Here is a 15001-nt window from a genome sequence, read left to right as displayed (position 1 = left end):
CTTAATTCAATCCAACTTTAATTTTTGTTGGGCCAAAGTAAGAACACTTTTACGAATTATTTTGCATTCTTTGCATTTTTCGAAACACTTTTATTTGGGTACAACACAGTATTAAATTAGATTTATTACTTTGCAACACCACACGAATCCCCCTTCTGTTTCAGAAATGTGAGCACTTCTTATCGCAACGATAACATCTAGTAATCGTTATCAAACACATGGTACCCGCTTCATCGTTCTTTTTCGCTTAAAAGAAACCTGCGCTACGGATATAAATGCTCTCTCCACTTCGACGCGTGGGATTGCTTTTGAACCGGCAAATTTTGGGCTCTTTCGCTTTCAATTCCACTGGCAGAATGAGCAGCGGCTGTGGCTTAGACACGGACATCGTGTGGATGGACCTGGAGATGACCGGGTTGGACATTGAAAAGGACAAAATCCTGGAGGTGTCCTGCATCATTACAGACAAGGACCTGAATGTGAAGTCCGAGGGACCCTGCTTTGCCATCAACCATCCGCAGGAGGTCTACGACACGATGAACGAGTGGTGCAAGGAACACCATTACAAATCTGGTCTCGTGGATCGATGCAAGAGCTCAGATGTAAAGCCCGAACAAGCCTCCAATCTATTGCTATCATATCTCGAAATGAACGTACCGAAGCGCGCCTGTCCGCTCGGCGGGAATTCCGTCTACATGGACCGACTATTCCTCAGAAAGTTCATGCCATTGGTAGATGATTACCTGCATTATCGCATCGTGGATGTGTCCACCATCAAGGAACTGGCCAAGCGCTGGCGTCCCAAAGTGCTGACGTCCGCTCCCAAAAAAAGTGTCGCGCATCGCAGCCTGGACGACATCCTGGAAAGCATCAACGAGCTTAAGTACTATAAAGCGAACTTCTTTAAGTAAATCAAGTCCAGATCTTTCAATACCTCATGCTTTACTAACCAATATAAGTGAACAAAAGTACTAGCAATATGTAAAAAGTGCATTAAGTAGTAGAATAAAAACATTTTTACTTAAACAAAACTAAGGGGAAAAAACATGAAACGTAAAGTTGAGCTTATATTATTGGCAAATGCATTTTGTTAAATATAGATGTACAAGGACGTTTACTGTATTTTCCGTATATGCACGGAGAAACAGAACTCTATCATGAGAAATAAGAATACGATAGCAATAAAGAATTCAATGCTAGTAGACGCCGTTGATGTTATTGTGGCTGGCTGAATAATGGTTCGGCTCCTGCCTTCTCCGCGAGGACCTGTGATTCGAATTGCCGCCATCACTGCCCGTCACCTTCTCGGCTTCCATGCGTCCGGATAGAAAGCTGGCCACCCGTTCCTGTAGAATGCACATGTGTTAATAGTGATCTTCCTTCCGAAAGTAAGTTTCGAGTCCTTTCTTACCAGGTAGGCATTGGTCAGGCCTTGCAGGTTACCATAGAACGCCAGCATGCGCTTGAAGAGAGATTCAGCTTCCTCCTTTGAAATGGTTTTAACCTTGTCCAGCCGGGAGATTGTGATAATGCGGTGGTTGATATAGATGATTTGGTGGGCCACCTCTGTCGTTGTGTGTGCCAGGTTTCTGTAAGATTTGGTCGTAAGGGTTTACATGGAGAAATAAGGATTGAAGCGGAAGCTACCAACCTGGGTATGTTGGCTGCCACATGAGCACTGAAGTTCACCAGGTGCACCACTCGCCTGGCCGACTCGCGAGTCAGTAGCACTATCAACTGCTCCAGAGTGGCGGGTCTCGCTTGATTCTCGGGTTCATCTGCACTGAGATAGACCCACAGTTCCTTGGCCTTCTGAACGGCCTGCTTTGGATCGGTGGCAATCTGTGGGATGGGTTTCGGTTATAGGTGTATATACGGCATACCAGAATACAAACAAGAACGATGGGTATGACAAAGTATTTAGATATCAGTAAACCACAATGTTTTATAGTCATGTCTTTTCGTAACGAATTTGAATTGTGGTTACTGTAATCTCAAAGTTCTTTCAAATGATACACAAAAGGAATAGGTTACTGAATTTTACTAACCAGTTCTGCGGCATAGATGAGCACGTGGATCGCCTCCTTGCTCTGCTTTTTGAGGGCGCGAGCCTCTGCGATGGTTCTTTGGGTGAGCCGGCGCTTCAGTTTGCGGGAGAAACGTTGACCATGATGGATCGCCTTGATGGCACCCCTCTCATCCGGCACAGCATCGTTATCATCCTCCTGTGGGGCTGCAAGGCGGATACTCGGCATAAGTGAGTGCGCACTCGGTTTATGTCTTATATTTTAGGAGAGCAAAGGGAGAGAGCAAATCCCGGCCAGAGCTTATCGCTACTTTCCCTGGCTTCAGGTTTCAATGAATCCGCCATTCCCCAGAGATAACCTTCCGGACAACGTGGGCATTTATAAATAAACTATGAGATGAGTGCACCTTGAGGTGATTTGCCTGGGATGCTGACTTTTCAAATCACTTGCTTTCGCTTAATTTACGCATTTTCACATAAAACTTTTCTCAAAAACTTTAATATTCTAGTATTTTGATTATCTCTAGTTGTAGGGAGAAATATGCAATTTTGTATACTAACTTTTGTGGCCAAACATTCGGTTTAACTGTTGTCGAATCGGCGAAAAGTTATCATTCAGGGCCGAAACCAATTTCTTCACTACAACAATTTTGAATTATAAAAAGTTAGTTTAGTACGAGATCTTCATTAAACAATGCAAAGTAAAAAATCCCCACTGGCAATAGAAGATTATGTGATCCCACTGTGGCGTAATCCCCATCACTCACCATCGGTCTGATCCTGATCCGTTTGGATGGGCACCAGGTACTTGTCCACGAACTTATCGCCGGCTGTGAAGGCGCCATCAATGCGCTCCGCTGCATAATGGGTAAGTGGGCTCTCCAGGACAGCATTGCCGATTTGCTTGACGGAATCGGCGCGCTTCAGAACCGGACGCACCAGGTGATCGGACATGTATTCCTTGGTGTTCCAGTACATCTTCAAGCAGAGAAGGATGCCCTTTTGTCAGCGAATGGGTGAGAGCTACCGACCGACTACTTACCATTTCGGGCGGCAGATAGACCAGTGGAATGCGCTGCTCCAGGATGTCCAGGCTCTTGCACATCACGTTGTCCAGGCGCTGAATGGATGGCTCAAAGAGCTTGACCGCCGGCTGGATGGTTTCGTAGGCGGCCGTAATGGTGGCCTCTGCGGTCTCAAAGTACCAGGAGAATAGCCTGTTGTTGTTCTTCACCTTGTCGTAGATGGTCTCCACGCGCTTCACACTGGATTCCACCAGGGGAATGGATCCGATGCGATCGATGGCCTCCAGATGGAGTCCACTGCCGCTGGTTGCACTTGCTGGTTGGATTTAAAAATCGTATTATTAAAGGGGGAATAACACTTCCAGACAGCGCGTGTCACTAACCCATTTGTGTTTGGGTTTTCACGGGAAGATTCGGATTAGATGCGAGAGAACTGTTGCTGTCGCCGGCTCAATTGATACTGGCAGGCCTCCGATCGTGCAGCTACCATATAGACTTGGTTACCCAAATCGCCGATGTCTGATCGCCGATCATGCTCGGAGTCCAAGCTGACCTTTGCCAGCAGATAAGACGTGGATGGAGGCACAAACACCGTTCACCTAGACGCTCCGCCGGACTTATCAGCAAACACGCCATTCGCACTAGTGTGGGGCTCCAAAGTTCGAACGTACTAGATGGGGACTGCAGCTTAGGAACTCCGTGCATGTGAATCACATTCCCGGAATATCTGTACTGCGATCATAATCGCACCATAAATGACCCGATTAGCTGCGGCAATAACGAACCATTTTGTGCTAATTCCGAGCAAGTGACGAAAAGGTTCAAACTGCAGTCCGCTGAATAATTGCGGGGGCGTTCTTACTCGGGTTCGATGTGCTCGTTTCTGGGGCTCCAGACTCAATTACCATTAACCCTCGATTACCAAAGCGTGTTCAAGTGGAAACGGATGTTATAGACATATGAAAAAAAAATTGTATTATAAATAAAGCTCAATTATTATGATTTAGGTATCGGGTAATAAAATATCTACTATTCCCATTTGATTTTAGATAAACTGCAATGTGAATGTAATCGCTCAAAAAGTGCTAATGAAAAATGTAAAAAAGTAACCATCAGTTTCATTACAAATTGTGTGTTTGGGTTAATCTTTTACAGCTCTTTGTTGTCTGAGTACGTGTCATTAAGATTATAGAGTAAGTCTAAAAAGCGTTTTAATAGTATATGATTTTTCTCCAGTAGAACTCATAAAAGAGTTGATATTATATATTTCTTTAAATTATTTTATATAACGAAGTAGTTATTCCGTATAAACAGAGCATATCCAACAGAAACTTGATCCCATATTATCCAGAAAAACTCTTAAAAGGATATATATGATTTTATTACATCTAAAATTGTGAAGTTAAAAAAGTAACGCTCGATTCCGTAAACAGTCGATTAATAGTTATCAGCCAGTGCTGTACAGTTTACTCTTCGTTAAAGCCAGTGCTAATAAAGTTGGCTCTGCCTATTATTGGTAACTGGTGTTTGTTGCGTGTTTAAGCATTGTTTCGGACTAAAACCGCCATTGGTTGCTTCCATTTTAACGTAAATTGTAATAAATATGTTAAGTTGTTAGTTCTGAGGACAGCAAACACGCAATGCATTATTACCTGGCAGCTATCTGTCTGGCGGGCTTTATGGGCTCAGGTTAGTGATGCGATTCCCAAGCCACACCCAAGGCTCCAAGTGAATCATGTGAATTGGCCACCCGAAACTAACGCTCGTCCATTTCACAGCTTTCGGCCAGTACAACCTGGTGCAGAAGGACAACTGCATCATTCCAAAGATCCTGCAGGGATCATGGTTCTCCTGGGAAACGGGCCTGCCCACGCTGACGGTGATCGACGCCACCTCGATGTCCAGCCGAGGCTACTGCATCAACTACATGCGCCACAAGGGCGACGAGTACTCATTTGTCTTCAAGGAGCGATCCAAGGACTGTTACCACTGTGTCAGAACCATCATCCGCACCCTCAATGTGTTCGAAAAATTTGAGGGACCCTGCGTGGGCATACCAGCTGGACAGGAACCCACCGTGGACTATGTGTGTCGTGGTGTTAAGGATGACCAGCAGCTGATCACCCTCTTTAACGAGAACTTTGTGCCCATCAACTGCCGTTCGTCGCTTGAGGGAGTGTGGCACTTTACGTACCAGGTTAGTTAAAATTTTGGGGGTGGATTTATATGGTGATTTGATCAAATAATTGATCTTGTTTCGAACTTTCATTACAGAACCGTTTCCGATTCACGGGCGTATGTGATAAGCCTGATGCTCGCATTCAGTCCTGTCAAACGGCGGGAACCCAGTTCCTTATCCAGAACCAGAAGTTCAACGTCACCTACCAGCAGTGCGAGGGTATGGAGGGCACATTTACTGGTACTGTGGAGTTCAGCTGCTTGGGCGATTGGTTTGTGGGCAAGAATCACTACTTTGCCGTCGCCAATACGAAGGAGTCGCGTAAGGATGAGAAGTACCGCTGCTTCCTCAAGAATCGTGACGACGATCTGTACGTGGGCGTTTCCATTACGGCCGAATGTAACACACTGAAGACACCAGAAACCTCTCCGGAGCGTCTGAAGCTGACGCCCGTGAAGGCCGAGTTTGTGGAACCCGGTTGCACGTTACCTCAAAACTTTAGCGGCGAATGGGTGAACACTGCCAACATTGATGCCGATGTCTCGATCAGTGAGACCCACATCAACGAGACGTACTATCCGGATAAGGCTCGATACCGAAAGACCATCTATGTTTGCCGAGAGCGACGAGGTAATCGTGTGATGATGGCCCGCCTCACCGTCGACGGTTGCCAGAAAGATTATGTGTGTTTTGACTTTATGCCCCGCCATCACAACATCATTCGCTACCGCAAGGGTTTGGCTGTAATCAAGGACGATTTCAGTACAGTTTGCTCCTGGGTACAGTTCCCCAATTCTGAGGCATGGAAATATGACCTGTTTCTTGCTCGAAATCCTGTGCCTGTTCGTTGCCCCGTTGCGGGAAAATTCAACTTCACGCAGCGAGGAGAGCATCCCTTTAGAACGAGGTTTGTTTTGTTTGCAAATGTAACATGAAACATATAATTAATGTGTATACCTTACAGAATCCTTGGTGGTGTCACTCTGAGTCCGCGTCCCGATATCCATTGCAAGCAGAACATCTCGGATTTGTCGGTTTGCGATACTGATCAAAAGGAATTGGCGGTGGATGAAAACTACTGCCTGTCGGTGGATCATTTGGGTCGTCCTGTTGATATCTACAGTGACCCCGATTACCGCATGAAGTGCATTGGCTTCTGGAAGGAGAACCTCAAGTCCTACCTGATCACCTACGACGATCTGGATCCGCTATCCAAGTATCGCTGCTGGGTCTATCAGCGCGCTGACCTCAACCGTGTCCTCATGTCGCAGGCTGTGGGTGCATTCTGCAAACTGGAGCAGGACGTGACCTCGTGGAACCACTCGGAGGGTGCCGCCGTTGCCATCGATGCCGTGGAGTACGAAAGGGAGCGCGACGACTGTCCCATGTACTTTGATGACGGATTGAACCCTTGGAAGCCGTCGGATGCCTCCAACATCATATTCGACTGGGACTTTTACCGAGCAGGAGCAGCGACACTCAATTCACAACTGACTGGCCTCGTTATCGTGGCCTTAGTCCTGGTTAGGAGTTTAGTAGCTTACTAAGATCACAAGTATTTTTTAACGATTCCATCCAACGAAATTTACAAATGTTTACAACCAACAAAAATGACTTTTAGGAGCAATTGCGTGCCTTAGAATGCGAATTTTAGAAAGTCTTAAGCAAATTTTAAAATTAGTTTGTAAGATCATGACAATTTACACTAGTAACAGCCATTCCGTCCCAAACGTATCTCAAATGTTTTGTGCAAATAAATAAAGCAGCTAAATAAATGCCTCGACCTAAATTTATGTTTTCTTAATATTTATTAAAACTTTTTTCATTCTTAATATACAAATATTTAAAGGGGCTTCCCTCTTATATACTGTGTCAATATTTTGCCCGTTACTATTACCGATAAGAAATCGATGACAGCTGACTGCACTATAAACAGTGTTGAGTAATTTTTTAAGCAAATCGGCCCAAACCGAACGGAGCAATAGAATTTTTATTTTGAGCTGAAAATTCTCAATTCTTACACATCCCAACATGACCCTCTCGTTGCTCTTGCGTAGCGCTGTCCGTTGCAATGGTAAGGATCCACTGGATGGCCAATGGCTTTACTATTGTCCGCAAAACAGCTTTCATTATATAACCAAACCGTTTGTTGGTATCCCAATTAGCCGCAAATCTTGTTAAGTCGGCTCGCATCACGCCCCTGAAGAGCTACTCCACCCTGGTGGCCAATGTTCAGCGAAAGGCGGTGGTCCAGCCCCTTGCCGTGGCCAAGATTGCAGCGGTGAGTGTTTGGAGTTGAAAATTTAGTGGTGGCTGCTTATACTAAATAGTAATCCCCGACTGCTTATGCAGCCCATCGTGCGCGAGATCTCCGTGAGTGCGCCTCGCATGGCTGCCGCTGGATCCAGTCACACCCTCCTCTGGACTGTGGAGCGCATTGTGTCCGCCGGCCTGTTGGCCGTCATTCCAGCTGCCTTCATAGCTCCATCCCAGGTCTTGGACGCTCTTTTGGCCATCTCCGTCGTCATCCACACCCACTGGTAAGATATCCCAAAGTAAAATCAAACTATTATTAATATTTTCCTTATTAACCAAAACAGGGGTGTTGAGGCCATGGTAGTGGACTACATGCGGCCATCTGTCGTTGGAAACGTCCTGCCCAAGGTAGCCCACATTGCGCTGATCATCATCTCGGTGGCCGCACTGGGTGGCCTTTTCTACTTCATCCAGAACGATGTGGGTCTGGCCAATGGCATCAAGCGATTCTGGGCCATCAAGGGCAAGGATGCACAGAAGTCTTAAATGTCAACGGAGCAACCAGTTGACGAACCACGAAACACCAGTTATTTATTCATAGTTTCGCGATAAGCATTAAATAAAGAATTGTAAAAAGTCACAGCTGCACAGAGAGGGTTTTGTACAAAATTTTATATTCAACAAGAAAATCAGCACTAAAATAGTTGGGTAACGGGCACCACCTTTGTTACGTATGGTAATCTACTGTAAACAATAAATTTGGGCTATTGTCCAGTTTTGGTCATGACTTGGCTTGCACATTGTTTGTGTAGAATATCCGAAGGGCATCCCATTGTTTGGTGTGCAGCAGAATGTGCGGTCGGCACTGACGCATGTGGTCTACTGCCTGATCCGGAGTCCAGCCGTTCTTCTGCAAAGTAAATGTAGTCAGCATTTATAGAACTTTGTGCAAATGGATGATTAACCCACCATCATTAGGTAGCATCCCACCAAAGTAGCACTTCGCGTCCTACCCGCCTTGCAGTGCACATAGACGGAACCCACGTTCTCCGGTTGGTAAGAGGAACTCAGACCGCCAATCCTCTGCTTGAGTGGCAGGAACTTGTTTATGAACTCCACGCCGCGGAAGAGCTTTTCCTGGTTGGGCGACTCAAAAATGTCGGTGGTGGCCAGTTGCAAAAACTCAATGCCCAGCTTCCGCCACTTCTCCGTGTTGTTGGAGAAGGCGGTCAACTCGTAGTCCTCGTTCATCGATACCACCGCCTTCATGTTCTCCTTTTCAATGAGCTGAGCGGTTAAACAAGGATTATGAAGGATTCTTGGCTTGATTTTGCAGGGCTACTTACGTCATTTGCCTGGCTGCGAAAGGGCAGGGCTCCTAGTATCACATGCTCATCGATGCGATCGTACCAATTCCTGGCCGAGGCCTTCTCCATCAGGACATTGTACAGCAGGGTGGGGTAGAAGGACACACGTGCGAACATGGCAGCCTGGAATAACAGGTGTCCGTTGGAGGATTAGGAATCGGGGGACAGGTGGCAAGTACTGGGTCAGCGGGGCAAAGCAACAGCTGTAACTTTCACCAGCACAAACGGCTGAGCTCGAAGAGTGATTCGCTGTGCGACTGACTCGGTTGAAGCGCGGTTTGGAACTGGTTTCGATTTTAAATTCGGTTTTGGGCTGTGACTTTTTGAGTCTGGGTGTCTGGCACGCAGGGCGCAGCTTCTACTTACACTCATCTCCATGCCGGCTGCTCTGAGGCTGACGGGATTGGACGAGACAAAAACTGGTGATTCACACAAGCGGAAATCTTCCTCGTATTCTAATTAGTCCCGCTCCGAATTATCACCTTCGAGCGCGCGTCAACAGCTCCAATTCTGATTTCCTTCTGTTAAATCTGTCCGCTTTCCTTTGCATAACGAAACAACAGGCGGAAAAGCCAGGGGCGTAGCTAGGAAGCCCCGGGAATTTTTCGGGATACCACTTTAAATATGGGGGGTACATGTTAGGGTGTTCACTAATCGCAGATGCCCGGGAAATAATAGCTTAGCATAATTTCCACATTTTGGTGCTAAAATATGTTACAAAGTAGAAATGTTTTAAAAATATATTTGAAAAATTTAATGTTTTACTGTTGGTATTAAGCAAATTGTAATATTGTAATTTGATTTGTAATAATAAAAAAAGTTGCGCTTGCATTATGATATCATCCTGACTAAATATCAATACGCCTTCTTCGAGTTTTGTACTACAAAGTATATGCTTTCCCAGTGATAAAACCGCTGCAATTGTATCCCCAAATATTTTTGGAGACGCCCCTGGAAACGACTGTTTTGGACGCGGTGCTTTGCAACACTGGCACACAAACGTCGGCCCGTTCACAGCACTAAACATTGCAACAAAAAAAGATTAAAAAAGAATCTTACGTGTGAAAAATTAAGGAAAGACAACCAAGGCATTCCAACTACCACCACGTCGAGGTGGCCAAAATGAGCTACCAGTAAGTTCAACGAATGCGCCGAGAAAAAGCAATCCAAGCACTTTGCTCACCCTGCGCCCCAAGAAAAAAGTAAATAACACAACACGTCAGAAGTGGAAGAGCACCATATAGACGCAGCAAAGGCGAAGATCAAAATTGCCGTTGTACATCTTAGATCTCCACATTGCCATTGAGCAAGCAATAAGGCGACGATGAAGGCCAACAGTTGGATGTGCCTGCTGGCGCTGCTCCTCGCCTGGCAGCTGCGGGCGGAGGAGCTCCAAGGGCCCAACACTGAAGCCACTGGCAACAGTCTGGGCTCTGCCACGGCCACAGGTACGGGTACTGGAACAGGCTTGGGCACGGGGACAGCCACGCCAACACTGCCCAATGAGCCCTCCACCCAGGCGGAGGCCGAGGAGGTGACCACGGCGGAGTCAGAGTCACGGGTTCCGTCGGAAAGTAACGAACGCAAGTCAGCCAAGCCCAAGGAGTCCACGGAATTTGCTCCAAGGACGAAGGTCATGCCGGCCTACCTGCTCGAACACCTGTGGAACGAAAGTCAGATAAAGCAGGAAAAGCTAAAAGCTGAGATCAAGCGCATCGAAGCCAATCGCCAGCCCGCTGAAGCGTTAGAGCTTACCCCAGAGCAGATAGAAGGTAAGTGGGCATTGATTTATTTGTTATGCACTTGCTGATTACGATACTCTTAGCTCAAAGCGTGTACGACAACGCCATGGACATGTTGGCCAAGCCAAGCACGGATAAACGGGTAGCCTTCGTTCTGCTTAAGAAGGCTGCTGCCTTAAATCACCTCAAGGCTAGGGCTGAACTAGCCTGGGCCGTCCTACTGGGTCACTGGATGGACTTTGATTTCAACCATGCTGCCGATGAGTTTGAGAGCCTGGCCAACGAAGGTGTCCCAGAGGCTCACATGGGTCTGGGATTCCTTTATTCGGCTGGCGTTGGCGGTAAAAATGTAAGCCAGCCCCTGGCACTGATCCACTATAACCTGGCTGCCGCCGGTGATAATACTCTGGCCCAAATGGCCATGGGTTATCGCTATCTGTATGGCATCAATGTGCCCATTAGCTGTGAGAAGGCACTGATCCAGTACAAGCGAGTAGCCAAGAAAGTTGCTTCCAAAATAACCTTCGCCAATGGGCCGGTTGTGCATCGGGTGAGACTGCTTGACGACCTAGAGAATCCCGGCAGTCCTGAAACTGAGATTGTCGACTATTACAAACTTCTGGCCGACAAAGGCGACATTCAGTCTCAGGTGGGATTGGGTCAGCTGTATTACCAGGGCGGCAAGGTCACCCAGCAGGATCACCAAAAGGCTTTGGAGTATTTCTCACTGGCCGCCACTGCGGGTAATGCAGTTGGGTTCGCGTTTCTGGGCAAGCTTTATCTGGAAGGAAGTGATCAAATCAAGGCCGATAATGATGCAGCATTTAAGGTGCGTATAACGTTGATAACAGTTATATATAAATGTTTTATTTTTATTATTCTCAGTACTTCTCCAAGGCCGCTGAAATGGGGGATCCAGTCGGCCAAAGCGGACTGGGCCTCATGTATCTAAAGGGATTAGGGGTGCCCAAGGACTCGATCAAGGCTTTATCCTATTTCACTCAGGCGGCTGATCAAGGTTGGGTTGATGGGCAACTGCAGCTAGGCAATATGTATTTCAGTAAGTGAATGAAACTTCTTTTTAATGATTAGGTTTCTAAGAACCATCATATGTATAACTTTTTCAGCTGGCGATGGCGTTAAAACCGATTACAAGCTAGCTTTTAAGTACTACAACTTAGCCACTCAATCAGGTCATGTGTTAGCCTATTATAATCTGGGAGTTATGAATGCCTACGGTATGGGAATGCTGCGTTCATGTCCAGCAGCGGTAGAAGTAAGTGTATTGCTCAGTTAATATGTTAATTATTTTCTAACCCGTTTCGTATTTGTTAATTCCAGTTCTTCAAGACCGTGTCAGAGCGTGGACGTTGGAGCAGCCGATTGATGCACGCCTATAGCGACTATAAAGAGAATCGTATCGACAAAGCCTACATGCAGTACTCGTTGATGGCCGAAGTGGGCTATGAGGTGGCTCAAAGTAATGCCGCCTTTTTACTAGACCGCAAGGAGGTGCATGTGTTTAACGATCGCCACGAAGATCTGATTCGTGCCTTCTATTACTGGAAACGGGCAGCCGGACAGGGCTATTCTGCGGCTCAAGTCAAGCTGGGCGATTACTATTACTACGGTTGGGGAACTTCGGAGGACTTCGAGACCGCCGCTGCCCTTTACAGGTTGGTTAGAAATAAATTTACAATTGTTGGAGCGACTTATGACTGAATCACCACAGGAAAGCCTCAGAGCAGCAATATAATGCCCAAGCCATGTTTAATTTGGGTTACATGCACGAGCAAGGGCTCGGAATGAAGAAGGACTGGCATTTGGCAAAGAGATTATACGATTTGGCTGCCGAGACCAATTCGGACGCCAAAGTGCCTGTGGCCATTGCGCTTTTTAAGCTACAAATGCTCGCCACGATTGAATCAATCAAGGAGGTAATTATCCGACCCTTTGGAAAAACTGTGGACTACATTTTCAATGTTGTTCCCCTTTAGTCACCTTACAGGTTTATCTTCTACATGGATGAAAACATTGCTGCCAATTGGGACTTGTACATGATAACGGTGCTCACGCTTCTGTTGGGCATCATCATGTATATGAGGCGTCCATTCCAGCAGCCGGATCTGCCGGCACAACAGCCAGCTGCAGATGACATTGCTGCTGCGCCAGTAAACTTGGCTCCGGTTGGCGCGGAAGCAGCTGGTGTCGCCGGAGTGGTCGAAGGTGTCGCTGGAATGGGAGCCACACCTGTTGCCACAGCTTCATCTCACGCAGCTGTGGCCACGTCCTCCTCTACGGAAACCTCAGCAAACACTGCGTCCAGTGTCGATGCAGCGTCGCAAGGGGGAAGTGGCACGACATCAGCGGCGCCGGATGGCGCTAACACACTCGATCCCACTGGTTAGGCTTAGTAAATTGGTTAATCATCCCTCTAGGTTAATTAGTGTGCGTGTAAATATTTATCATCTAATTTCGCCCGATGTAATATTTTTTATTAATTCTAAAACAGACCTTTTTAGATATTTAAAAAATATCGTACTCAGAATGTAAATGTTGTACTGATAAACCAATGAATCGATCGACATTTGATATATGGGTTTGTTTATTTTAAAAAAGATTTCCATCATATCATGTTGGGGTTCCATTTCAGTACGTCCCATTTTAGTAAATTAAATAAATTTGCTTAGTTTTGGGTTACTTTCAAGGGCCCTTGGGATGCTATTTTAAGGGCGGTCTTCAAGGTGCAACTCAGATCGATAAACTGAAGAATGTTACATTTCCATGGTTTATTTTAATGGGAGCTGACAATGTGGAGTTAAACTGCAAATTTCTAGCCTAAGCGTAGTAGTTAAGATTAGCCTTCTTCTTCGCCTGCACTTCCATGATGGCATCCATGAAGTCTTCGTGCGTAACCGAATTGGCGGAGCGACGCAGTGCAATCATACCAGCTTCCACACAAACGGCCTTGCACTGGGCGCCGTTGAAGTCATCTGTGGATCGGGACAGTTCCTCGAAGTTCACATCATTGCTAACATTCATTTTACGCGAGTGGATCTGCATGATACGGGCACGGGCTTCCTCGTTGGGATGTGGGAACTCGATCTTACGATCCAGACGACCAGAGCGCAGCAGAGCAGGATCCAGAATGTCTACGCGATTGGTGGCCGCAATCACCTTAATATCTGCAGTAGAACTGAAACCGTCGAGCTGATTTAGCAGCTCCAACATAGTTCGCTGGACCTCACGGTCACCGGCCTTCTCCGAATCGAAACGCTTTGTGCCAATGGCGTCCAACTCGTCAATGAAGATAATAGCAGGCGCCTTCTCCTTGGCCAAGGCGAAGGCATCGCGCACCAGCTTGGCACCATCACCAATGAACATCTGCACCAGCTGGGGACCTGCCAGCTTGAGGAAGGTGGACTTTGTCTGAGCGGCGCAGGCACGGGCCAGCAAAGTTTTGCCAGTTCCAGGGGGGCCGTACAAAAGTACACCTGTAAAAGGGAAGGATTAATATGGTTATACGACATTCTTACGAGTAAGAAACCCACCTTTGGGTGGGTGAATGCCAAGGTTTTTGAACTTCTCCTTGTGCGTCATGGGCAGCACCACTGCCTCGATGAGCTCCTGTATCTGCTTGTCCAAGCCTCCAATGTCGGAGTATTGCTCTGTGGGTCGCTCGTCCACCTCCATGGCCTTGACGCGGGCATCGTACTCAGCCGGCAGGGTTTCCAGAATCAAGTAGGAGTCTTTGTTGACTCCGACCAGATCACCTGGCTTCAGTTTTTCGGCATCAACCAGGCCGATGACGGGCAGGAAATACGCCTGTCGAGTGGATGTTTTGATAACGGCGCACTTGCCCTTTCGCTGGTTATCTAGAACAGTGACGGAGCCATCGTCCTCCTCCTCCTGTGGATCCACATCCAGCAGCTCTATTACATTGGACACCAGGTAGGGCAGCGTCTTGTTGACCTAATAGTGAAGTACTTTACGAATGAGGCTGTTTGGCAGGGAGGAGGTGTTTTATTGTGATCCCTACCTTGATCTTTTCGGTGTTGTCCTTGATCTTTTCATTTTGCGCCTGAATCTCGTGGGTAATGCGTATCACCTCGCTCTTCATGATCTTGATTTCGTTGTCCATCAGACGAGTCCTGCTCACAATCTCATCGGTAGACATACGCATCACCTCCTCGCCCAGCGACTCCTCGCCGTCCTCCCAAATTGATTTATCCTCCAGAGTCTGAGCCATGTTTACTACGCTTGTTGGTTGGCCTTTGCTGAATGTAATTCTTTGTTCAAATGCAATTATTGACGATCTTTTTGGGCAAACACTCTGCCGATGACTTGTAAATTTCTTGTTTTTTCAGCGGCAAGTGAGCAACACTGAAAGCCAGTGTTGACAACAG

General features: G+C 46.8%; 7 protein-coding genes across 8 annotated transcripts; 4 read left to right on the top strand and 3 right to left on the bottom strand.

Annotated features, from left to right (window-relative positions):
• The first annotated feature begins 197 nt into the window (after positions 1-197).
• On the top strand, positions 198-1202 carry LOC6537936 (probable oligoribonuclease). The gene has a single exon (XM_002098440.3). The coding sequence runs from the start codon at positions 276-278 to the stop codon at positions 909-911; it is 636 nt and encodes a 211-aa protein (XP_002098476.2). The 5' UTR covers positions 198-275; the 3' UTR covers positions 912-1202.
• On the bottom strand, positions 1055-3590 carry LOC6537935 (lipid storage droplets surface-binding protein 1). 2 transcript variants are annotated; one of them, XM_015193087.1, is made up of 8 exons: positions 3435-3590; positions 3069-3367; positions 2794-3004; positions 2588-2665; positions 2049-2233; positions 1652-1842; positions 1412-1589; positions 1055-1346 (listed from the first exon to the last, which is right to left on the bottom strand). In XM_015193087.1, exons 1-8 carry the CDS (start codon positions 3436-3438, stop codon positions 1197-1199), a joined length of 1296 nt encoding a protein of 431 aa, XP_015048573.1. In that variant the 5' UTR covers positions 3439-3590; the 3' UTR covers positions 1055-1196. The 2 variants fall into 2 exon arrangements, with proteins under 2 accessions (XP_015048573.1, XP_002098475.1); XM_002098439.3 differs by lacking the exon at positions 2588-2665 and having other exon boundaries at positions 3435-3589.
• Positions 3591-4549: 959 nt separating this feature from the next.
• On the top strand, positions 4550-7019 carry LOC6537934. Its single transcript, XM_002098438.4, has 4 exons — positions 4550-4740; positions 4830-5248; positions 5326-6137; positions 6195-7019. Exons 1-4 carry the CDS (start codon positions 4692-4694, stop codon positions 6775-6777), a joined length of 1863 nt encoding a protein of 620 aa, XP_002098474.1. The 5' UTR covers positions 4550-4691; the 3' UTR covers positions 6778-7019.
• A 126-nt stretch (positions 7020-7145) lies between these two features.
• Positions 7146-8134, top strand: LOC6537933 (succinate dehydrogenase [ubiquinone] cytochrome b small subunit, mitochondrial). The gene is made up of 4 exons (XM_002098437.4): positions 7146-7304; positions 7396-7511; positions 7583-7770; positions 7831-8134. The coding sequence occupies exons 1-4, from the start codon at positions 7262-7264 to the stop codon at positions 8030-8032; spliced, it is 549 nt and encodes a 182-aa protein (XP_002098473.1). The 5' UTR covers positions 7146-7261; the 3' UTR covers positions 8033-8134.
• A 9-nt stretch (positions 8135-8143) lies between these two features.
• LOC6537932 (phosphatidylglycerophosphatase and protein-tyrosine phosphatase 1) lies at positions 8144-9408 on the bottom strand. The gene is made up of 4 exons (XM_002098436.4): positions 9220-9408; positions 8833-8976; positions 8456-8773; positions 8144-8396 (listed from the first exon to the last, which is right to left on the bottom strand). Exons 1-4 carry the CDS (start codon positions 9229-9231, stop codon positions 8268-8270), a joined length of 603 nt encoding a protein of 200 aa, XP_002098472.1. The 5' UTR covers positions 9232-9408; the 3' UTR covers positions 8144-8267.
• A 193-nt stretch (positions 9409-9601) lies between these two features.
• Positions 9602-13187, top strand: LOC6537931 (protein sel-1 homolog 1). Its single transcript, XM_002098435.4, has 7 exons — positions 9602-10625; positions 10679-11424; positions 11481-11655; positions 11723-11871; positions 11937-12271; positions 12328-12532; positions 12593-13187. Exons 1-7 carry the CDS (start codon positions 10178-10180, stop codon positions 13001-13003), a joined length of 2469 nt encoding a protein of 822 aa, XP_002098471.1. The 5' UTR covers positions 9602-10177; the 3' UTR covers positions 13004-13187.
• Positions 13188-13369: 182 nt separating this feature from the next.
• Positions 13370-14981, bottom strand: LOC6537930 (26S proteasome regulatory subunit 6A-B). Its single transcript, XM_002098434.3, has 3 exons — positions 14635-14981; positions 14147-14567; positions 13370-14089 (listed from the first exon to the last, which is right to left on the bottom strand). Exons 1-3 carry the CDS (start codon positions 14842-14844, stop codon positions 13434-13436), a joined length of 1287 nt encoding a protein of 428 aa, XP_002098470.1. The 5' UTR covers positions 14845-14981; the 3' UTR covers positions 13370-13433.
• Positions 14982-15001: the final 20 nt, after the last annotated feature.

The sequence above is a fragment of the Drosophila yakuba genome, chromosome 3R, assembly GCF_016746365.2.
Source record: "Drosophila yakuba strain Tai18E2 chromosome 3R, Prin_Dyak_Tai18E2_2.1, whole genome shotgun sequence".
In the NCBI taxonomy this organism is placed as follows: Eukaryota; Metazoa; Arthropoda; class Insecta; order Diptera; family Drosophilidae; genus Drosophila; species Drosophila yakuba.
This window is presented reverse-complemented; position numbering and strand designations above follow the sequence as displayed.